Below are 25,348 nucleotides of genomic sequence, written 5' to 3'. Positions count from 1 at the left end.
TATTTTTGCTACTTCTTCTTGGCCAGAACTCAGTCACATGGCCAAACCTAACTGTGAGGAAGGCTAGGAACTCATACAGTCCACTTGCATCATCGGGAGAAAGAGCTAAAAACTTTGGTGAACAGCTAACCAGTTTCTGCACAGACATCAATGCTGTGGAAGGTAGAGTAGGAAGATTGGAAGAATGGAATCCTTGATATCCTTGGGCTACTCAATCAAATGTCACTGTATCACCAGATTTTTCAGTGATGTTAGGTAACATTCTTTTTATTGCTGAAGAGTTTTGGTTGTATTTTCTACTACTTGCCGTGCCAAATATTGTAAATAATACAGACGCCAGTTGAATTTTCCATTAACATCATCTAACAAACACCCCCTGATGACTTCCTGTTATCTATTTGTGTAAAGCACAGTCAGAACGTTTAATGCTTGGGTTTCCAATAAAGTATCTGATGTATCAGGCTTGCATCCTGGGAGATTCAGTTTGGTCCAAGGGATGCGGCTTCAAAATACATAAGACAGGAGTTTGGGGGCAGGCTAATTCCAGGTTTGAGAGTTAATCTTGTAGTAGAAATGTGGTATAGGATGTTCCACTAGGGTCTCAGAATCTATAACCACATCTTTGAACTTCCCTAGAGCAGAAGAAAATCTACAGATTAGTCTCTGGTGCAAACTTGACTTCAGTTTTTTGTCTGTTTGCTTTTTCCAGCTGAGAGATCAGCTGAGTCCTAATCACACTTCTTGGTGATACCCAATCTGAACTCATGTCTTAAACTAATTTCAAACAACCTTACTTTCCAAGGCCAAAATAGAGCTAAGCATAGTTTCACTTTCTGGTGTCTGCCTCCCTTTGTTTCCTTTATAAGAAGAGAAGCTCATTTTCCCATTTCCTTTTTCTGCTTTTGGGAATCATTCATTCATTCGACAAATGTTTACTGAATGTCTACTGTGTATCAGACTCAGCAACGTAGAGAAAAGCCAGATTGAGCAACTTCCATAAATCAGGAAGCAGAAAAGCTCATAGAGCATTCGGGCAATATCTAGAATGGTACAGTGATATTAAGGGAAAAACAATATAGGCTTTGAAGTCAGATACTATTGAGTTTAATCTCCAATTTAATTACTTACAAACTGTGTTAATTATGAAATCAAGCTATCCTTTTCTGTGCTTCAATTTCTTCATTGTAAAAATGTGGATAATACCGTTATTTCAAGGTTAGATTAACAGCTAAATGGTACAGATTTAGTGAAAATGCTTGGCACAGAGTAGGAGTACAATGAACCCTCCCTTTTTTCCTCTTTTTTTTCTTTCTTCTCTCTCACTTTCCCTCTATTTTCTTTTACCTTCTCTTCCTAATTTTCTGTTTTCCTTCCTTCTTTTCCAACACCCTAATTTCCTAACTACCTTTTGCAGGTAAACATGCTAATGGCAAAATTTCCACTCTCCAAGATTAAACTGAAATCCCAACAGATACTTCTCAGCACAAATACTCTGGATTATATGCCCTTTAAATATCTAATCAAGACTATAAATAAAAATATCCCTTATGAAATCTGTACTTCCTTTCCTTCCTAGACTACTGCATGGATAGTTTTTTCTTCTGACTCTAAAAGTAACACATCACTGGCCAAATGGGATGATGTCTATTGCTACTTCCCAGACATATCATGGGAGGGTTACTGTAGAGAGCAAACAGACATCCAAAATAATAATCACAAAGGGCTAAAAACTAAAAAAAATGGCAATGCAAAACATGTTATTGGAAGACAGAAAAGCATGAGGATTTAGCAAAGTTTCTAAAGCTGTTTATTTATCTAATTGACCATACTTGATAAAAAAATTACTATTTGGATCTATTTCATTTTAACAAATAATTATATAGGTGAATAATGAAAATAAATAGGTTTGATTCTATTTGCTGTATCTTCATCTTGAAATACAGTATTCATTTTAGTGCTCTAGAAATTGAGTATATCATATATTATCATTATTACATGTAGCATTTTATAAAGGATATTTTTGTGTAATTTATTTGTTGAATATCACCCCAAATTCAATCTTTAACTAAAAAAAACTTTTAGTCTTTATTAAAATGTGTGAAATGCTTTGATGCATTCAAGATAAAGAGTGCTAAGTACTAAGTATAATTAGATGTAGAAAATTTGCATGTGCTAAAAATTATGTTCAAACACCACATTGATTTTTTGTAAAATTCACATTTTGGATGAACTCCGAAAATATATGAAAGATAATTTATATAGCTCAAGAAGACTATTTTTATGACTCCCTATTTAATTTTGAAAAAAAAAGCAGAGGTTTTATTATCTTTTGAAAACAAAATGATATTTCCTTAACATGTCATTTCCTGTGATACATCACTTCCTACGTAATATGTTAAAAATAAGAAAAACCTCATTAAGACTGTAGTGATGTTATATTTAACAAGCTCTATTTTGGTTGAAAAGTGATAATTTGCTAAGCTTCATCTTAGATACACTTTTAAGGGACAGTGATCTGATTGTTTGGAAAAAATGTATTTCATAAAGTTTGAAATGAAGGAAATCACCATTAAGTAAACAAGTAGAATTAAGAAATCAAGGTATACATATAATATTGTTATAACTGTATTTATATATCTACATATTACATATACATTCCAAAAATAGAAATTAATAATAAAATAACATGCAATATAATGTTGGCAGTGATTGTGTTAGATGATGAGATTATGGCTGATTTATTTTTTCTACTTTCTATATTTGCCAAACTTCCTAAAAAATGCACCTATATGAATGTATAATAGAAAAAGAAAAATAGCTACTATTTGTCTCAGAGAGTGGTGAATGAAAATTCAACATTTAATATATGTATTAGCAGAAGCATTTATGATTTGCTAGTAACTCTCCAAAAATAAATTTTCTTTTTGGTAATTATATTTTGTTCCTTCAAAAGGTGGACAGTAGTATGTTACAGATTTGTGAAGAGAAGTTCAGAAAATTATTACTATTAAGCAATAATAGTTCATATTTTTTGAGCACCTACTACTTTAATGCATTAAAGTAGTACTCAGAACAACCATATAAACTAGCACTATTTTTATCTCCATTTTACAGGGTAAGAAACTGAGGCACAGAGAAGTTAAGTGTCTTGCCCATGGTCACACAGCTAATAACTGGCAGCAGCAGAATGAACCCAGGTGGTTTGGCTCCCGGGTCAAACTGAACCAGTATCCTCTGCCTGCACGTACCAAATGTCTGCTCTGTGCTCTGAAGTTTTGATTTTGCATCATTGCTTAATGGAAAGGATGAATACTTCAGATCTAGACGGTTCTGGGTTTAAATCCCAGTTCAAGTATTTACACGTACTATATTTTTGGAAAAGGGATCTAGCCTCTCAAGCTGGGTTTCTTCATAAATACATGGCAATAATGGTACTAGTCAGCCATAAAAAGGAATGGGCTTGAATTACATACTGGATACAGACATGAAAAAATCTCCAAGACACATTGTTAAGTGACTTCCCCACGATTATACAGGTAGCGAGTGGTAGAGCCACAGTTCAAACTTAGGTCTGCTTGAGGCAAAAGCAGCATGTGTTTTAGACTTACAGAGGGGCTGGGGAATCAATTCTAGTTGGCAGAGTTCAGGGGTGCTTTCTTAGAGGAAGTTGAACTCTTTTTGTCCTTTAGGTTTACAGTATGAGCTATAGAGTTCTTTTAGCCCTATAGCGTAAGCGTTATATTTAGTTTTACAGTAGAGTATTGGTATTCAGTCTTATAGCAGAGTTCTTTTCCTCTTATAGCATGGGCAATAGGAGTACCAAGAAGTTATAACTTACTTTTGTATAGAGATCTCTTCAATTTCCTAAACGATTGCTTAGTCATTTATCTGATTTGATTTTTACAGCCAGGGAGGATGATAATATTCATCACATTTTACTGCTAAAGAATCTGAGGCTCAGAGAGATCCAATGATAGCTCAAGGTCACACTTCAAGTGAATTATAGAGCTGAGACTAGACCCAGTAATTTGTCTTTTTCAGTGGAATTTGAAGAAACAGGAATGCAAAGTTGAGTTACCACTGGCCTCCCAACTTAGTATGCCCCAGGGATCTGTTATGTATGTTTCTTCTTTCAGCCAAAATGACCATTACTTTCCTTGCTGGGACCCATAAATATAACCTTTTTAATAATGCTTGTCAGCCCAGTGTTCCAAATCTTGTTTTTCCTAGTTCTGCTAACTTGTCTGTATAATAAATGCCAGGCAGCACTAGCTAATTAGCAAACAGCAGACAATGCACATTGATACATAACTCTTATTCTTCCAAGGCCCCTATTTACTGCCAGTGACTTGTGACCTCACTGTGAACCCAGATGCCATAAAGCTACCACTGTGACTGGGGTTAGAATACATGTAATCTTCTTAGCCTTAGTTGAAACTGTGAAAATCCCTTTCATCTTCAATTATTATTTATTTGGCCCATTACTCTAGAGGGCAAGGGGCTGTCTAATCCCCCAGGCTGAGCCTTAGGAGTCGGTTTTAGTAGGAAAGAATGCCAGCCTTGCATACCAGGAGCTTGGAAGACTGGGCCATGGAGCAGAGAGGCCACGACTCCCATGGGGCAGGAGATGGGGAAGCTTCAGGGCTTTGCTTGTCTAATGGATATTTTCCAAGGGAGCTCCTTTAAAAATGACTCAAGAAAAGCTCCTAGCAATGTAAAATTTTCCTAAATGGAAGAGAATTAACAAAATGTAAAACCTTTTATTAAAATAACAAATAATAAACTGAGGTGCTAAGAGTGACCAAGGAGGCACTGGTTCAGGGGATTCAGCTGATTGAAATACTGCCTTCCCAAAAGATCTCAAGCCGGCAAAGCCAAGGTGTGCTCGTTGAAGATGCACAGACTCTATCCCAGAACAGCTGAGAATGTTGGAAGATGTGTTTAGCAAGACCATATGCCCAGATTGAATTACCTCAGAGGAACTCAGCTTTAATGAGTCAGTGGTAAAGGCTTGGCTGAAGTACTGTTTCATCAAATGGAGGAAGCCGCAGCTTCCTCGCAGCTCGACCTCGCAGCCGCAGGGGCCTGGAGTTTTAGATGTATATGGCCCTGATCTTCCTGAGACTTCTGGAGGTCCTCGTGCCATTTTATTTTTGGAATTTATCATGGAATTATCAGCTTCAAGAAATCTAACAGGCAAGTCTGGGGGGCCTCTGATCTTCCTTGTGTCTCTGTTCCCTATAGCATAAGCCAATTTGTGCAACAGTATGCCTTACCTGGCGAAGATAATCCCAGCTGTCTAGATAAGCATCTCGTCTCCGAGGCTCACTGGCTGAAGGAGGCTGCCACCAGTCTGTATGACTTCTGACTCAGGAAAACTGCTGCTGACAAAGATCTGGAATTCAGACGCTGATCAACAGAAAGATATTTCCAAACAACTCTACTGGTTAGACTTAGTCTAAACAGACCAAAGCTAAGAGTTTTTGTTGTTGTTTTTTTTTTTTGGTAAGAACAACAAAAACAAACTCCCACCTTTCCTCATTGTCACATTTTCTGTATTTCCTTTGAGTTCTTCCTAACCCGACTTTCTGAAATAAAGATGGTCATTTGATGTGGAGTGGGGGAGCAAGGGATTATTGGGGAGCAGCAGAAACAAGTCACTTTTTCCTGCCTCCCAGCTTTCCCCAAGTTAAGTTTACCTCAACGAAAGGGTCTTCCAACAATAATACAATTTAAGAATTCCTGCTCCCCACAGGCCATCTATTACCTGTTTCACAAAACACCTAGGTTACTGCTGAGGCCTGGGCATGTTAGGGCTTGCACGTCTATATGCAACCTACAATGCCAGTGCTGTTTAAACACTTCCAATGTGGTGCACTGGTGGGTGGGAAGTGCTGGGTAGTAAATTTTCCAATAATTCTCAGGAAGCTGCCATGAGATTGTTACGAGAAATCAACTTAATTGGTCAAGCTGTATATTTATGTTTTAGGAAGCTGTCACATTTCTTAAAAAAGTAGATAAATAGATCTAAACATCTCCTGGAAATTGACTAATAAAATACTCTCAATGGAAGACTTGGAAAAACAAGCTGAGGAAATCTTCCAGAAAGCAGAATAATGAGACAAAAAGAACAAAACAGTAATTGTAAAAAGTCTTAATAATAGTAACAATGCTTCTGGAAAATCACATGCATGAGTATCTAGGTGTCAGAAATTACTTAGTGACTTAAACAAATATATTATGTAAAATTTCAAAATGCCAAAAGTAAATAAAAATAAATAGTAAATCCTAAAATATTTCCAAAATAATTATACATTAATTTTCACCAATTTTTAAGTCAGTATATGTATATTGTAGAAAATTTAGAAAAGCATAAAGAACAAAAATCACCAATAAGTCTATCATTCATATTTCCTTAAGTTTCCTTCCAGCTATATGTATACTCATGCACATATGTTAGCAAAATAGGGATGAATATATATATATGTATATATACATATTTGTTTCATATGTAATTTTATACTTTGCTTTTTCCAAAATAATGTTATATTCTAAACGTTACATGGCTCTAAATATTCTTTATAAACATGACGTTTAATGGCTGTAAATATTAAATTTTATGGATATGACATTGTCTTTTAACCAATTTTCTATTCATGGGTACTCAGATTGCTGCTAAAAATAGTGCCGCTTTAAATAGCTAGTGCATAAACCTTTGAAAGACTGTCTGATTATTTCTTTAGGATGGATTCTTACAAGCAGAGGAACTGTTTAAATGGCATTAACTATGCGTTGGATAATTATGCCTATATTTAGGACTCAATGCATATGGCCAGGTTATCTTGGAGAAGGTCTAAACAATTTAGAGAAGATATTCAAAGGGGGTTGCAGGGGTGTGAGGTGAAGTGACCAGGTTGACTTGGGAGTTAGTAGCAGAATCACAAATGGAACACAGTCCTTAAAACTTCCAGTCCAGCAGACTTTGGACCCCCCCACCCCCTTCCCATTGCTTTCTGTAGAAGCTGGCAGCAATGCTCAAGTTCCTTGTAGAAAAAGACAGGCAGCATATAGCACCCAGGACTCAGAGTGTTTGGCAGTAATATAAGACATGGTTTCACATCGTTCGTATTTTCCATTCTCATTAAAACATTTACTGACAGTCTGTGCCAGTCAGGTTGTAAATAAAAGTGGGGTCCGGCTGCTCGCCGCTCAAAAGCCAATGAAGAGGACAGGTTGGTTGACTCCTGAGGAGGACCTTCAAGATGGTGGAGGAGTAAGACATGGAGATCACCTTCCTCCCCACAAATACATTAGAAATACATCTACATGTGGAAAAACTCCTACAGACACCTACTGAATGCTGGCAGAAGACCTCAGACCTCCCAAAAGGCAAGAAACTCCCCCACGTACATGGGTAGGCAAAAGAAAAAAGAAGAAACAGAGACAAAAGAATAATGATGGGAACTGCACCTCTGGGAGGGAGCTGTGAAGGAGGAAAAGTTTCCACACACTAAGAAGCCCCTTCACTGGCAGAGACGGGGTGTGTGTGTGGGGGGAAGATTCAAGCCACGGAGAAGAGTGCAGCAACAGGGGTGCAGAGGGCAAAGCAGAGAGATGCCCACACAGAGGATCAGTGCCGACCAGCACTCACCAGCCCAAGAGGCTTGTCTGCTCACCCGCCGGGGCACGTGGAGCTGGGAGCTGAGGCTGGGGCTTTGGAGGTCAGATCCCAGGGAAAGGACTGGGGTTGGCTGTGTGAACACAGCCTGAAGGGGGCTAGTGCACCACAGCTAGCTGGGAGGGAGTCCAGGAAAAACTCTGGAACTGCCTAAGAGGCAAGAGACAAGTGTTTCGGGGTGCCTGAGGAGAGGAGATTCAGAACACTGCCTAAATGAGCTTCAGAGATGGGGCGCGAGCCATGGCTATCAGCGCGGACACCAGAAACGGGCATGAAATGCTAAGGATGGTCCTGCAGCCACCAAGAGTCCTGTGTGCAAGCACTGGTCACTATCCACACCTGCTGTCCCAGGAGCCTGTGCAGTCCGCCACTGCCAGAGTCCCGTGATCCAGGGATGACTTCCCCAGGAGAACACACGGTGCGCCTCAGGCTGTTGCAATGTCACGCCAGCCTCTGCTGCCACAGGCTCACCCTGCATTCCGTACCCCTCCCTCCCCCCAGCCTGAGTGAGCCAGAGCCCCTTAATCAGCTGCTCTTTTAACCCCCTTCTGTCTGGGCTAAGAACAGACACCATAGGGCGACCTACATGCAGAGGCGGGGTCAAATCCAAAGCTGAACCCCGGGAGCTGTGCGAACAAAGAAGAGAGAAAGGGAAATTTCTCCATGCAGCCTAAGGAGCAACTGATTAAATCTCCACAATCACCTAGAGGTACACTGCATCAGTGGAATATGTGAATACACAACGGATCGTCCCAAAATTGAGGCTGTGGACTTTCGAAGCAACTGTAGACTTGGGGTTTGCTGAATGTGACAGACTAGTTTCTGATTTTTATGTTTATCTTAGTATAGTTTTTAGCACTTGTTATCATAGGTGGATTTGTTTATTGGTTTGGTTGCTCTCTTCTTTTTTTTTTTTAAATTACTTTAGTTTTTTATTTTAATAACTTTTATTTTATTCCTTTTTTTCCCTCCCTTTTCTTCTGAGCCGTGTGGCTGACAGGCTCTTCCTCCTCTGGCCGGGTGTCGGGCCTGAGCTTCTGAGGTGGGAGGGCTGAGTTAAGGACATTGCACCACCAGAGACCTCCCAGCTACACGTAATATCAATCGATGAGAGCTCTTCCAGAGATCTCCATCTCAATGGTAAGACCGAGCTCCACTTAACGACCAGCAAGCTCCAGTGCTGGACAGCCTATGCCAAACAACTAGCAGGACAGGAACACAACCCCACGCATTAGCAGAGAGGCTGCCTAAAATCATAATAAGTTCACAGACACGCCAAAACACACCACCAGACATGGTCCTGCCCACCAAAATGACAAGATCCAGCCTCATCCACCAGAACACAGGCACCAGTCCACTCCTCCAGGAGGCCTACACAACCCACTGAAAAAACCTTACCCACTTGGGGCAGACACCAAACACAAAGGGAACTATGAACCTGCAGCCCAAGGAAAGGAGACTGCAAACAGAAAGTTAAGCAAAATGAGAAGATAGAGAAATACACAGCAGATGAAGGAGCAAAGTAAAAAACCCACCAGATGAAACAAATGAAGTGGAAATAAGTAGTTTACCTGATAAATAATTCAGAGTAATGATAGTAAAGATCATTCAAAATCTTGGAAATAGAATAGAGAAAATACAAGAAACGTTTAACAAAGACCTAGAAGAACTAAAGAGCAAATAAACAATGATGAACGACACAATAAATGAAATTTAAAATTCTCTAGAAGGAATCAATAGCAGAATAACTGAGGCAGAAGAAATGATAAGTGACCTCAAAGATAAAATAGTGGAAATAACTACTGCAGAGCAGGATAAAGAGAAAAGAATGAAAACAATTGAGAACAGTCTCAGAGACCTGTGGGACAACATTAAATGCACCAATATTTGACTTATAGGGGTCCCAGAAGAAGAAGAGAGAAAGAAAGGGACTGAGAAAATATTTAAAGACATTACAGTTGAAAACTTCCCTTATATGGGAAAGGAAATAGTTAATCAAGTCCAAGAAGCACAGAGAGTCCCATACAGGATAAATCCAAGGAGAAATACACCAAGACACATATTAATCAAACTATCAAAAAGTAAATACAAAGAAAAAATATTAAAAGCAGCAAGGGAAAAGCAACAAATAGCATACAAGGGAATCCCCATAAGGTTAACAGCTGATCTTTCAGCAGAAACTCTACAAGCCAGAAGGGAGTGGCAGGACATATTTAAAGTGATGAAAGGGAAAAACCTACAACCAAGATTACTCTACCCAGCAAGGATCTCATTCAGATTGATGGAGAAATTAAAACCTTTACAGATAAGCAAAAGCTAAGAGAATTCAGCAGAACCAAACCAGCTTTACAACAAATGCTAAAGGAACTTACTAAGACAGGAGACACAAAGAAGGAAAAGACCTACAATAACAAACCCAAAACAATTAAGAAAATGGTAATAGGAACATACATATCGATAATTACCTTAACTGTAAATGGATTAAATGCTCCAACCAAAAGACATAGACTGGTTGAATGGATACAAAAATAGCACCCATACATATGCTGTCTACAAGAGACCCACCTCAGACCTACAGACACATGCAGAGTGAAAGTGAGGGGATGGAAAAAGATATTCCATGCAAATGGAAATCAAAAGAAAGTTGGAGTAGCAATTCTCATATCAGACCAAATGGACTTTAAAAGAAAGACCATTACAAGAGACAAAGAGGGACACTACAAGGGATCAATCCAAGAAGAAGATATAAAAATTGTAAATATTTATGCGCCCAACATAGGAGCACCCCAATACATAAGGCAAATGCTAACAGCCATAAAAGGGGAAATTGACAGTAACACAATAATAGTAGGGTGCTACTATTAACACCCCAATTTCACCAATGGACAGGTCATCCAAAATGAAAATAAATAAGGAAACACAAGCTTTAAATGACACATTAGACCAGATGGACTTAATTGACATTTATAGGACACTCCATCCAAAAACAACAGAATACACTTTCTTCTCAAGTGGTCATGGAACATTCTCCAGGATAGATCATATCATGGATCACAAATCAACCCTTGGTAAATTTAAGAAAATTGAAATCATATCAAGTATCTTTTCTGAGCACAATGCTATGAGACTAGATATCAATTATAGGAAAAATCTGTTAAAAATTAAAAACACATGGAGGCTAAACAATACACTACTAAATAACCAAGAGATCACTGAAGAAATCAGAGGTAATCAAAAAAATACCTAGAAACAAATGAAAACATGATAACCCAAAACCTATGGGATGCAGCAAAAGCAGTTCTAAGAGGGAAGATTACAGCAATACAATCCTACCTCAAGAAACAAGAAACATCTCAAATAAACAACCTAACCTTACACCTAAAGCAATTAGAGAAAGAAGAACAAAAGAACCCCAAAGTTAGCAGAAATCATAAAAATCAGTTCATAAATAAATGAAAAAGAAATGAAGGACACAATATCAAAGATCAATAAAACTGAAAGTGGTTCTTTGAGAAGATAAACAAAATTGATAAACCATTTGCTAGAATAATCATGAGGAAAACGGAAAGGATTCAAATCAACAGAATTAGAAATGAAAAAGGAGAAGTAACAACTGACACTGCAGAAATACAAAGGCTCATGAGAGATTACTACAAGCAACTCTATGCCAATAAAATGGACAACCTGGAGGAAATGGACACATTTCTTAGAAAAGCACAACCTTCTGAGACTGAACCAGGAAGAAATAGAAAATATAAACAGACCAATCACAAGCACTGAAATTGAGACTGTGATTAAAAATCTTCCAACAAACAAAAGCCCAAGACCAGATGGCTTCACAGGTGAATTCTATTAAACATTTAGAGAAGAGCTAACACCTATCCTCCTCAAACTCTTCCAAAATATAGCAGAGGGAGGAACACTCCCCAAGTCATTCTATGAGGCCACCATCACCCTGATACCAAAACCAGACAAAGATGTCACAAAGAAAGAAAACTACAGGCCAATATCACTGATGAACATAGATGCAAAAATCCTCAACCAAATACTAGCAAACAGAATCCAACAGCACATTAAAAGGATCGTACACCATGATCAAGTGGGGTTTATACCAGGAATGCAAGAATTCATCAATACATGCAAATCAATCAATGTGATACACCATATTAACAAACTGAAGGAGAAAAACCATATGATCATCTCAATAGATGCAGAGAACGCTTTTGACAAAATTCAACACCAATATGATAAAAACCCTCCAGAAAGTAGGCATAGAGGGAACTTACCTCAACATAATAAAGGCCATATATGACAAACACACAGCCAACATTGTTCTCAATGGTGAAAAACTGAAACCATTTCCTCTAAGATCAGGAAGAAGACAAGGTTGCCCACTCTCACCACTATTATTCAACATAGTTTTGGAAGTTTTAGCTACAGCAGTCAGAGAAGAAAAAGAAATAAAAGGAATCCAAATCAGAAAAGAAGACGTAAAACAGTCACTGTTTGCAGATGACATGATACTATACATGGAGAATCCTAAAGATGCTACCAGAAAACTACTAGCACTAATCAATGAATTTGGTAAAGTAGCAGGATACAAAATTAATGCATAGAAATCTCTTGCATTCCTATACAATAATGATGAAAAATCTGAAAGAGAAATTAAGGAAACATTCCCATTTACCATTTCAACAAAAAGAATAAAATACCTAGTAATAAACCTACCTAATGAGAAAAAAGACCTCTATGCACAAAACTATAAGACACTGATGAAAGAAATTAAAGATGATACGAACAGATGGAGAGATATACCATGTTCTTGGATTGGAAGAACCAACATTTTGAAAAAGACTCTACTACCCAAAGCAATCTACAGATTCAATGCAATCCCTATCAAACTACCAATGGCATCTTTCACAGAACTAGAACAAAAAATTTGACAGTTTGTATGGAAACACAAACTACCCTGAATTGCCAAAGCAATCTTGAGAAAGAAAAATGGAGCTGGAGGAATCAGGCTTCCTGACTTCACACTATACTACAAAGCTACAGTAATCAAGACAGTAGGGTACTGGCACAAAAAGAGAACTATAGATCAATGGAACAGGATAAAAAGCCCAGAGATAAACCCACGCACATATGGTCACCTTATTTTTGATAAAGGAGGCAAGAATGTACAATGGAAAAAGACAGTCTCTTCAATAAGTGGTGCTGGGAAAACTGGACAGCTACATGTAAAAGAATGAAATTAGAACACTCCCTAACACCATACACAAAAATAAACTCAAAATGGATTAGAGACCTAAATATAAGGCCAGACACTATAAAACTCTTAGAGGAAAACATAGGCAGAACACTCTATGACATAAATCACAGCAAGATCCTTTTTGACCCACCTCCTAGAGAAATGGATATATTAAAAAATAAGGAAAGAAAGAAATGGGACCTAATGAAACTTAAAGCTTTTGCACAGCAAAGGAAACCATAATGGGATGAAAATGCAACCCTCAGAATGGGAGAAAATATTTGCAAATGAAGCAACTGACACAGGATTAATCTCCAAAATTTATTAGCAGGTCATGCAGCTCAATATCAAAAAACAAACAACCCAATCCAAAAATGGTCAGAAGACCTAAATAAACATTTCTCCAAAGAAGATATATACAGATTGCCAACAAACACATGAATGGATGCTTAATATCACTAACCATTTGAGCAATGCAAATTAAAACTACAATGAGGTATCACCTGACACTGGTCATCATCAAAAAATATACAAACAATAAATGCTGGAGAGGGTGTGGAGAAAAGGGAACCGTCTTGCACTGTTGGTGGGGATGTAAATTGATACAGCCACTATGGAGAACACTGTGGAATTTCCTTAAAAAACTAAAAATAGAACTACCATACGACCCAGCAATCCCACTACTGGGCATATACCCTGAGAAAACCATAATTCAAAAAGAGTCATGTACCACAATGTTCATTGCAGCACTATTTACAATAGTCAGGACATGGAAGCAACCTAAGTGTCCATTGACAGATGAATGGATAAAGATGTGGCACATACATACAATGGATTATTACTCAGCCATTAAAAGAAACGAAACTGAGTTTTTTGTAGTGAGGTCTACGGACCTAGAGTCTGTCATACGGAGTGAAGTAAGTCAGAAAGAGAAAAACAAATACCGTATGCTAACACATATATATGGACTCCCCCCCCCAAAAAAATGGTACTGACGAACCTAGGGGCAGGACAGGAATAAAGACGCAGATGTCGAGAATGGACTTGAGGACACGGGGAGGGGGAAGTGTAAGCTGGGACGAAGTGAGAGAGTGGCATGGACATATATACACTACCAAACGTAAAATAGACAGCTAGTGGGAAGCAGCCGCATAGCACAGGGAGATCAGCTCGGTGCTTTGTGACCACCTAGTTTGCTTTATTTTGGATGCCAGCAACCGTCGGAGAGGGTGGACGCCTGTCCAAAGGCCAATTCCACCCCCCCACCCTTGACAATCAGGGGGCAAGAGCTTTTATAGACAGAGGGAGGAGGCTACATGCAGAAACAACACAGTCAGCTCAGACGGTCATCTTGAAACTGGTCGTCAGTGGTCTGACCAGAGTCATCTTGATTGTTTTAGGTACAGTTAATATTCAGTTCCAGGGTCGGTATGTTTCCATTTTTCTGAGAGCAGTTCTCGGAATTGTGGCAGCTTATGTCATGGCTACAGCCTGGTCATCATGTAATTAACTTCTTCCACTTGGTGGGGGTTTCTGTGTCTGTAAGACAGCTCACAGGATATGGCTCAGAATATTACCTATAGCACTTAAGGAGGAACTAAAGGTCCTTGACTTTGCTTAATGACTGAACTATTTTTATTTGGTCTCCTTTGGCTGTTTTCCTTCGTTTCTGCATTTTCTCACTTCTCTGATTAAACTTATTCTTTGGTTAAAGTTTTTCCACAAAAGCAGGCTGAGGACTTGGGGTGGGGGGGAAGGACCATAGGGTCCTGCTCTGTTTCAAGGACATTTAATGCAGCCTAGCCTGAATGACAGAATGTGTCTTGAGCCCACAGGTGGGGCATGGCAGGGGCTGTGCCAGGTGCTGGTAAGGAATCGCATTGGAAGGATATAGACTGGGAAGAAATCTACAAAAAGAGTGCATACAGGACATAGACAGTGAGAGGGCATATATATAAACTGCTATTACATAGGTGTACTTGGGAGGGAGATGACCTCTTCCTGTCTGACTCAAGGAGATTTATCATTTAGGATTTGCTTTGGCTGCATAGAACAGAAAATGCAACTCACCGAAGGGTTATACCTCATTGTAGTTTTGATTTGCATTTCTCTAATAATTAGTGATGTAGAGCATTTTTTCATGTGCTTTTTGTCCATCTGTCTGTCTTCTTTGGAGAAATGTCTACTTAGGTCTTCTGCCCATTTTTTGATTAGGTTGTTTGTTTTTTGGATATTGAGCTGCATGGGCTGTTTGTATATTTTGGAGATTAATCCCTTGTCGGTCACTTTGTTTGTAAATATTTTCTCCCATTTTGTTGGTTGTCTTTTCATTTGTTTGTGGTTTCCTATTCTGTGCAAAAGCTTTTGAGTTTGATTAGGTCCCATTTGTTTATTTTTGTTTTTATTTTCATTACTCTAGGAGGTGGGTCGAAAAAGATATTACTGTGATTTATGTCAGAGAGTGTTCTGCCTATGTTTTCCTCTAGGAGTTTTATATCCAGGCTTACGTTTAGGTCTTTAATCCACTTTGAGTTTATTTTGGGGTATGGTGTTAGGGAGTTTTCTAATTTCACTCTTTTACATGTAGCTGTCCAGTTTTCCCAGTACCACTTATTGAAGAGACTGTCTTTTCTCCATTGCATATTCTTGCCTCCTTTGTCATAGATTAGTTGACCATAGGTGTGTGGGTTTATCTCTGGGCGTTCTATCCTGTTCCATTGATCTATTTCTGCTTTTGTGCCAGTACCGTATTCAGAATGGCCATCATCAAAAAATCTGCAAACAACAAATGCTGAAGAGGGTATGGAAAAAAGGGAACCCTCCTACAGTGTTGGTGGGAATGTAAATTGATACAGCAACTATGCAGAACATTATGGAAGTTCCTTAAAAAACTAAAAATAGAACTACCATGTGATCCAGGAATCCCACTCCTGGGCATATACCCTGAGTAAATCATAATTCGAAAATATACATGCACCCCAATGTTCATTGCAGCACTATTTACAATAGCCAGGACAAGGAAGCAACTTAAGTGTCCATCGACAGAGGAATGGATAAAGAAGATGTGGTACGTATATATGATGTAATATTACTCGGCCACAAAAAAGAATGAAATAATGCCATTTGCAGCAACATGGATGGACCTAGAGATTATCATACTAAGTGAAGTAAGTCTGACAGAAAAGGACAAATATCATATGATATCGCTTATATGTGGAATCTAAAAAAAGGTACAAGTGAACTTATTTACAAAAAGAAATAGAGTTACAGATGTAGAAAACAATCTTATGGTTACTGGGGGGAAAAGGGGGAGTGGGATGAATTGGGAGATTGGGATTGACATATACACACTACTATATATAAAATAGATAACTAATAAGGACCTACTGTATAGCACAGGGAACTCTACTCAATACTCTGTAATGGACTGTATAAGAAAAGAATCTAAAAAAGAGTGGATATATGTATATGTGTAACTGATTCACTTTGCTGTACAGCAGAAAGTAACATAACAGTGTAAATCAAGTATACTCCAATAAAAATTTTAAAAGAAAGAAACAAGGGGTTAAATAAGATAGAATGTATTCCTCTCACACATAAAATAAGTTCAGAGGTTGTGAGTGGAGGAGTGCCCCACTGAAGTACTTTAGTTTTAATGACGATTGAGCTGGGAATGGTGACAGGTCCAAATAGGGAAGATAGAGTGAGGGAGATATCCTTAGGAAACAGCTACTTGATGAGATGTCAAGAAGGACTGAAATGAACAGGACAGGATGAATGCAAGAGATTCTGGAGGGAAGAATCAGATAATTGGTGTCTGAGTGGAAAAGTAGGGCACAAGCAGGAAGGGGAAAGAATGACATCAAGGTTTGGGAGGGCCGCATCTTTGGGGGAAGTTAAGTTTCCTTTCAGGCATATGGACCTTGTGGGGACGGCTTCGATCAGTTTCTTGAGAGCTAAGCCTGGGCTGCTGTGGCAGTCACTCCAGGACAGTGTAGGGACCTCGTGTGAGGTTCTGAAGTGTCAGCCTGATTATGCCGCCCGTGAAGTGGTGCTTTGGTTCTCTCGGGAAGGCACACCTCTCAGCACTGATAAGATAAGTGGAATCAGGATGAGAAAAGTTTGGCTGGAAAATTACTGAAACCTAAAACACACTCTGTATCAACTGGAGAGAACTAGAAAAAAATCGTTATGATGATTGCTGGGAATCCTCCTCTAAGACCCATTCAGTGCACATTCCTTTTTTTTTTTTTTTTTTTAGTTTTGTTTTCTTCTTTTGAAAACAATAATGTTACCTGTAAAAATAAAATGTGAAATATAGAAAGGTAGGAAAATATATAATAAGACAAAGCAGTAACTTTATCATCCAGAGATCATCTCTGATAACATATTTCTATATCTTTATGTGTGTATGTTTGTATAATGGAAATTATGTATTTTATGCCATACTGGGTATATATTTTGTAATTTTTTTTCCAATTTTAAAGTGCTGTGAAAAAACATTATGAATATCTTTCCAGGTAACTCAATATTTTTCTTAAACATCATTTATATAGGTTGTATAATATGCCATCACATATTTAAAACATTATAATATTTAACCTGATACATATTTAGAAAGTGCCTGTTGTTTTCCAATGATAAGCAACGTTCATGAAGTTAAAGTTTTATAAATCTCTCTCTCTGTAATGATTGATTATCATAAATTCCTACAGATAGAATTTTTAGGTCAAGGGGCACATACATTTTTAAGGTTTTTCATACATATAACCAAATTTCTCTCTAACAGCTTTTTCTTAAATTATAATCCCACCAGGATCATGATAGTGTCCATTTCTTCGCACCCTCATCGATATTGGATATTTTTAGTATTAAAACATATTTGTCAGTTTGAAAAGTGAAAAATGTCTCATTATTGTTTAACTCTTCTACTTCTGTTACTGTGAAAAATATTGTTTAAATAATAAAATATTATTATTGGCTTTTTGTGTGGTCATTTATTTGTATCCCTGTTCCTTTATCTATTTGGATATTTTAAAATATTTTACAAGAGCTTTTTTTTTATATATATATAGTGTATTCTATTTCTGCCTGTCTTAAATGTCAGACATTTAAGCAGACAAAAATCTTCCCCATTTTGCATTTGCTATTTGTCTTGCTTCTGGTGATTTTATATATATATGAGTGTGTGTGTGTGTGTGTGTGTGTGTGTGTGTGTATCTAAAATTCTTTTCCTTTTTATGATTTCTTCCTTTTGCATAATGCTTAAAAATCCTTTGCCCACAATAATATTGAATGGATATTCACCTCTATCTTCTAATAGTACTTTTAGGGAGTAGAAGAAATGCACTAAGGGATCTGAGATAGAATCAGAAGACTCAGGCTGCTGGGATGTGTGGCAATAAGGAGGCAGGAGTCAAGTATGACTGAGTTTCCAGGCTTGGTAGACTTTGGGGAGGGTGGGACCAATGACTAAAACCAGGAATACAGGAAAAGGAACAAGTCTGTTAGGGTAGATAATGACTTCAGCTTTGCACATGTTACATTTGAGATGTCCTCCAGAAAGCCTGGTAGAAATGCCCAAAAGGCAGCTGGAACAAGGTTGTGAAATGCATGAGCGAGGCTGGGGTCTTAAGTACAAATATAGAAATCATCAGCAGACACTTGATAGTAGAACAGCATTTTCTTTTCAGTGCATATCCTGGGCCAAACACTATGCCGAGCACTTCACTGCATTACTTCCTTTAGGCTTCTGACAACTTTAGGAGGTAGAAATTACTATCCTCATTTTATACACGAGGGGACAGGCTTACAGAAGTTAGATTACTTTACTAAGGTATTACGCCTGGTTAGTGGTGGGCCTCAAATGTGAAATCAAATAAGATGGTCTGATTGCTGAGTTTAATCTCTAGCCCGGTTTTCTCTCCTGTCACGGGAGTGGATGAACTCAAGCAGGCAAAGTCGGAGTCCCAAGGGTGGAGAATTGCCCTCTGGAGTGGTGGGCAGCAAGGAAGGGGAGAAGCCGATGAAGGAATCTGAGAGGGAGATGGAGAGATGGAGGGCCAGGTGTGCACGTGCTGACTGACAGTCTAAGCAGAATGCCCACAGTTTGATGACAGGGGCTTATATTTTATGTATTCCTGTAGATAAATGAGACCCCACTCCTGACCCTGACCCTCAAAAAAATCTGTCACAGTGCTTTATGCCGAAAATATTTCTTGATTGGACCCTGATGGTGTGTCAGTAACTTTCCTGAGTTATCCTCCGAGCGAGAGACCGTACCAGTCGCTGTGTCCCCACTTGTTATGAATGAGGGGCTCATTCCCAGGAGAATCTCAGTATTATTAAGCGATTGACTTCTCTGAGAGTAACAGCGGTAGACTCCTAGGTTTATACCCTCTACACAGGCTGGGTAAGATCACTCCCACGAACGAATAGCATGCCACTTTTTACTGGTGCTGCCCTTTTGCCTGAGTTGTTGAATGACTGTGAGATATATCCTTGTAACTTTGAATCATACATTTTTCTTTTCCTCCTTTATTAGATATTTCCCTACATACTTAGGACTTTGTAAAATATATAGTCAACCCCTTTTCCTTACAGCCTGAATATTTTTAGCAGTTTAGCAGAAACAAAGCTGGAGTAGAAGTCTGGGCCTGGAATTTATCACATGCAAAAGGAATGTGTTAGAGTAGGAAAAGCATAGATTTAGGAATTAGGAGTTATAATTTTCATTCTGTCACTTTTGGGCAAATTATTTAAACTCGTTGAGCCCCATTTCCTTTATTATAAAGCGGGGATTTATACTAACAGAGTGATTGTGAGGTTTAAATAAATTAGCCAAGATAAGTGGCTTGGCACCCAATACAAGGAAACTGAAATTCTGAGTTCATACAGAATCATTTTGCTCCATGTTCTTCTCAAATGCTTGCCTTTTGCCCATTCCATAGCTCATTTCCACTCATTCGTGTTAGGTGGGTTAGAAGGAAAATGAGTCCTAACTCACCATGTCTGTCCAATGCAAATCTAATGTGTGCAGCTACGGTACATAATTTTAGTTGTTGATAAATCTATTGCTGGCAATGATTTAGGGCATAGTCTGGTTTTCTTGGTTCAGACTAATGGAGGGTTCAGAAACTCCCTTGCAACCATTTTCTGATGAGAATCAATAAATATCCTATTACAGCTTTTCTTTCTGGTGAAAAAGTCCAACATCAAAATTCTTGTAGACTGAAATGTACTCATTTCAAGCACTTCCCGTACAGAATCCATCTTGGCCTCTTTCCAAATAATCTAAAAAGTGTTGTGTACTTCCAGACAACAGCTGCACCTCTGAATCAATACTGGATGTAACGCCCATGGCAAGTTAGCACGGGTTTTAGACAAGCCTACTAGATGAAAGGGGAACTCTTTGAAGATAAGAGAGAAATGAGCGTCCGCCTTAACTTGGCAGGAACTATTTATTAAAATAGTGATTTAGGAGAGTTTTCAAATGCCACTCTTAGTTGTAGATCTCACTTGAGAACTCTAACCCTCTGCTTCAGGTATGAACATTCTTTAGGACAGCCCTGGCTTGTTCCTGTGGTTTGGTGTAATTATTAATAGTGCCCTCATTCACTTTAAAGAATCTTGGTTTTGATGATAAAAATTTACGGTCTCCTCTCACAGGCCTTTTCAGAGTAAAGTCCATCTTTTTGAAGACTGCATTCATCTAAAAAAAATTACCTTACCTGTCCTACAACAGAGTATTTGGCACTCTGTCTTACAGTCATGTAAGTATTTCTTCAGAACAATAAATAAGAACTACAAAAGCTAATGAATAACTCCTTATGGCTCTCATTGCTGAAAGCAAATAAGGTAACTTCCTAGGGGCTCACCTTACACAGCTGATCTGGGAGGGAAACATGAGGATTTCAAGTTTATGTTTGCAAAGCCATTTCCAATGAGTTAAATTAGTTTTTCCACTTCATATGTGTGAGTATATGTCCCCACACTGGACAAAAAGGAAACGGAGTCTTAGAGAAATCCGACTCTGTGCTGTCTGGAATACCATTCATCCTTGAATTCTGAGCCTTTGTGGTCTCATTCCCCCTTTAGAGACTCGGATCACCTGCCTTCCTGTTCTTCAGGAGAGGGTGTGCTGTGGTTTAGCAATTTGAGGGTAGTAAGATTGTCAAAACATCCCCGGAGATGCTTTTAGAGTTACTGCGGAAAGCAGGTTTCCACAGTGCAGGGCGGCTGCTGGGAGGAGTAGCCACATGGCACAACCCCAGGTCCTTTCTCTCTGGAGAGAAGGAGGGCCGGCTTGTCAGGATAAAGCCGGGCATCCTTGCGGACAGTCTGAGGCAGATGGAGTCGCAGGCTGAGACAAATGGGTTCTTAGGAAGCCTCATAATCTGGGAGTGCACGGAGGATAGAAAGACAAGGATGGTCTACCTGTTAGCTAATGCCCTTTTCATCTGAAGAAGCTCTAGCCTGAATCTAGTTTATATTCTATTCCCACCTACCTGCCTTCCTGTTTGCAACCTAGTTCTGAGTAAAGGAAATAAGTTCAAAGCAAAGCAAAGGAGCACAGAAAGGTTTGCCCTCCAAAAACATGAGCTTGGAGAGCCCTTATCTTGGGGGGAAAATATACAGCAGCTGAGGAGAGAAGAGAGCCATGAAACCAGAAAGGAACTATGGCATAATGTTTGCTTTGCAATGGCCCTTCCACAGCCTTTCTCCCAAATCTCCTTAAGTGGGGCTGGTGGGGGGATGGAGTGCAGGATAGAAAACTCCACCTCTCGGGTAATGGTGCCATGGTGGAGGTAGTTAGAAGGCTGGGGTATCACTCTTGCCGGAAGATGTCTAGAAGACCCAGAATTCTGAAAGATTTTTTTTTTTTTTTTTTTTTTTTGCGGTACGCGGGCCTCTCACTGCTGTGGCCTCTCCCGTTGCGGAGCACAGGCTCCGGACGCGCAGGCTCAGCGGCCGTGGCTCACGGACGCAGCCGCTCCGCGGCATGGGGGATCTTCCCGGACCGGGGCACGAACCCGTGTCCCCTGCAACAGCAGGCGGACTCTCAACCACTGCGCTACCAGGGAAACCCTGAAATTTTAAAGTCAGAAGTACTCCCCAGAGATCTTGCAACCCAACTCCCTCATTTTACTTAGGGTCTTTCAGGAGTTTACTGAACTGCTAGCCTGGGGTACTCACCAAGCTGCTTCAGTCTACAACATTTAAGAATTATAAACCGAGAGTCATTTCTTCCCACTGTGAAGCATGGTCATGAGACCTAAATGACTGACTCTGGAAACGAACTGCAGTACTTCCTGCCTATCCAGGGAGCTCACTCACCATGCTTGGCGACTGTCCCCTGAGAGGCAGTGAAGGAAAGCTGAAACTTTAGGACCCAGTCCTTAATTTTGCATTCTTTTGCTTAAAGAGTCCCCTCCCCTCAAGTGTATAAGCTTCAGGTCCCAGAAAATCTGAATTTTGGTCTGCCTGCCCCACACAGTAAATCTAAACATCTGATGCTCCAACAGGCTCCTGATCAGAAGACGAGACCAGGTGAGTGAGGATGACTCAGCTGGATTGGCTGGGAAAACATGCTGGGGCCTGTGAAGAGGTTGGATCAGGCATAGCGTTGAGAGCTGGCTCACATGATGTCTCAAACTTCCACCCCCTCCTTGCTTCGACCACCATTAGCTTCTTTGCTTTCCTTTCTTTGTTTCTTTTTTTTGTTAACTTGTGAAAGCTTTACTGTTTTAAATTAATTTTTAAAAACAGACCCAATCTCTAATCAACGTACAATGAATGATCTACTTTTTCCATTTTGGGGGGTCAATTTTGTTCGTTGTGTTTTTCAAGGAATTTGCCCATGTTGCTTAAATTTCCAAATTTATTCACAGAAAGCTGTTCATAATATATTTTCATTATTTTTTTTATGTCTATAAGAACTGATACTGACAATTTGTGTTTTCTCAAATTCTTGATCAGTAGTACTAGGTGTTTGTCAATTTGTTATTTTTTTTTACAAGGAACCACCTTTTGGCTTTGATGATTTTCTTTTTTATGTTTGCTTTTAATGCCATTGTTTTGTACTCTCATCTTTATTTTTTTATTTTATTCTACTGTTAAAAATATTAGCTTCTTGCCCAGACCAAACTTGTCTTTCAGATCTACAGAACCAGAATTTTGGATCTGGTGGGGTCTTATTTTGCCATCACCCCTAATTTTTTGCAGGCTCTCAAAATGGCTTAGGCACCTCAGGTTCCTGATTCACCCACCTGCTCCCATTCATGAAGCCCCAGTGCTGGCCAATGCTCTAAGTAGACAGATTACGTGGTCCACTTATTAGATATAACCTGCCTGGTGTGTCCCTGTGTGGGTAGAAATCAACTAATATATTACAAATTGTGTTTATTTTTCAGTTGTCTTGTCTGTCTCTACTCACGAGAAGGTAAAGCTTTTGAGACTAGGAATCTCTGTCTGTGTTATTCCTTATCATCCCAAGCACGAATATATATCTGTTAAAAGAATAAATGGGAAAAAAAAAAAAAAAAAACTCTTTCATACTGAAAGATTTAAGTCTGAATCTGACTTTCTCCTCACTGGCTGTTTGACCCTAGGTACATTACTTAAAATGTCTAGGCCTTGGTTTCCTCATTTGTAAAATGGGAAGAATAATGGTATATATATATATATATTTTTTGCGGTACGCGCGCCTCTCACTGTTGTGGTTTCTCCCGTTGCGCAGCACAGGCTCCGGACGCGCAGGCTCAGCGGCCATGGCGCGCAGGCCCAGCCGCTCCGCGGCACGTGGGAGCCTCCCGGACCGGGGCACGAACCCGCGTCCCCCGCATCAGCAGGCAGACTCTCAACCACTGCGCCACCAGGGAAGCCCACAATGGCATCTATTTTTAAGACTGCTGGGTCGATTAGGTGACATATGTATAAAACCTGGCACATAGCAAGTGCTGGATAGATGCTTGCTAGTATTATTACCACGTAAAATAATCTGACTAGTTGTTTAAATTGTCTTTCAATGCTGCTCAGAGCTTTTAGGATAGGAGAGGTGGAGGCTAAAAGCATGGATGCCCTCAGCATTTACAGCCCAATTATCCTCCTGGTTAGACGATTACTAGTTGAATAGGTGTGAAGGTGCTCAGTGTTCACACCCGCAGGCTGCTGACAGGTCAGGATTACCATTACCGGATCGCCAAGGAAGAAAGGAGGCAGGGGCAGGTGAAATGACTTGCACAAGGTCACTCACCTCGAAAACCAGGGCGTGCCGGACCCAAATCCAGCTCTTATGCCTCTTGAAATTGTATTACCTGCTGCCTTGCCTCCACGCTCTCTCTGCCATATGGGATGGTGGCGGGGCCCGTGACCTCAAGAGCCCTGTGTTCAGCCTGGCTTTTTACTACGTCTCGGCAATTCACTTAATTTTTTTGACGCTCTCGCTTGCAAAACTTGGAAAATAAAAACCACACCTCCAAGCTTTGTGGCCAAGATCACAGGCGAGAAAAGCACTTCGGAAAGATCACAGGCGAGAAAAGCACTTCGTAAACTGTAAAGTGCTGTACGAATAACCTCTGCAAAAAGCATTTGCCTTGAGGCCCCCTAACTTATCGGGCCCGGGAGTCGCTCGGGTCTCCACCCCTCTCCAAGGCCGCGCGGCGCGGGGTAGGAAGGAGGATTAACCCCTGGGCTCCTGTCTGGGCGTTTCTCCAGGCGGCCGCGGAGGAGTTCCGCCCCTCGCCCCGTCCAGTCCCGCCCCGCCGCCTCCGCTCTCTCTCGCCCGCACTCGCGCTCCGCTAGTCTCTCCCGCCCAAGGCCCGGCTGCGCTTCCCCGGCCCGCACTGCAAAGCAAGGCGCGGCTGGCGGGCCGCCAGGATGCAGGTCCCGCACAAGGAGCACCTGTACAAGCTGTTGGTGATCGGCGACCTGGGCGTGGGCAAGACCAGCATCATCAAGCGCTACGTGCACCAGAACTTCTCCTCGCACTACCGGGCCACCATCGGCGTGGACTTCGCGCTCAAGGTGCTCCACTGGGACCCGGAGACCGTGGTTCGCCTGCAGCTCTGGGACATCGCAGGTGAGCAGCGGGGGAGGGGGTCGGGGGCGGGAGCGCTTCGCAGCGGGTCTCCAGTCGCTGGGCAGCGGCTTGCGGCCAAGTGGGAGACCCAGATCTCCTGGGCGCTGCGCCGCAAGAGACTTTTCCTGGTGGGCTGGAAACTTGGTGTCAAAGAAAACAGTTTCTCTCTCGCGCGCAGAAATTTCAAGTGCATTCACTGGAGCTTTGGGGCTGTTGCTTTATCTCCCTCCCACAGCCTCCCCTGGGATCTCTCGCCCCAGCGCGGGCCTCCCGGGGGACCCAGAGGGAGAATACCCGGAGTTGCATTCAATTCTTGGTCTCCAGCTCATTTTCTGGGCACGGG

At 40.4% G+C, this 25,348-nt stretch overlaps 1 protein-coding gene across 1 annotated transcript in view; it reads left to right on the top strand.

Annotated features, from left to right (window-relative positions):
- The first annotated feature begins 24,466 nt into the window (after window positions 1-24,466).
- The window catches only part of RAB38 (RAB38, member RAS oncogene family), a 70,485-nt gene continuing 69,603 nt past the window's right edge, over window positions 24,467-25,348 (top strand). The window contains exon 1 of the mRNA XM_067750650.1: window positions 24,467-25,005. Within this exon, the coding sequence (XP_067606751.1) occupies window positions 24,804-25,005 (202 nt within the window). The 5' untranslated portion in view covers window positions 24,467-24,803. The remainder of the gene's footprint in view (window positions 25,006-25,348) is intronic.

Source organism: Pseudorca crassidens, chromosome 9 (genome assembly GCF_039906515.1).
Source record: "Pseudorca crassidens isolate mPseCra1 chromosome 9, mPseCra1.hap1, whole genome shotgun sequence".
Lineage (NCBI taxonomy): Eukaryota > Metazoa > Chordata > Mammalia > Artiodactyla > Delphinidae > Pseudorca > Pseudorca crassidens.
Note: the sequence above shows the minus strand (reverse complement) of the source record. Positions and strands in the feature narration are given on the sequence as shown.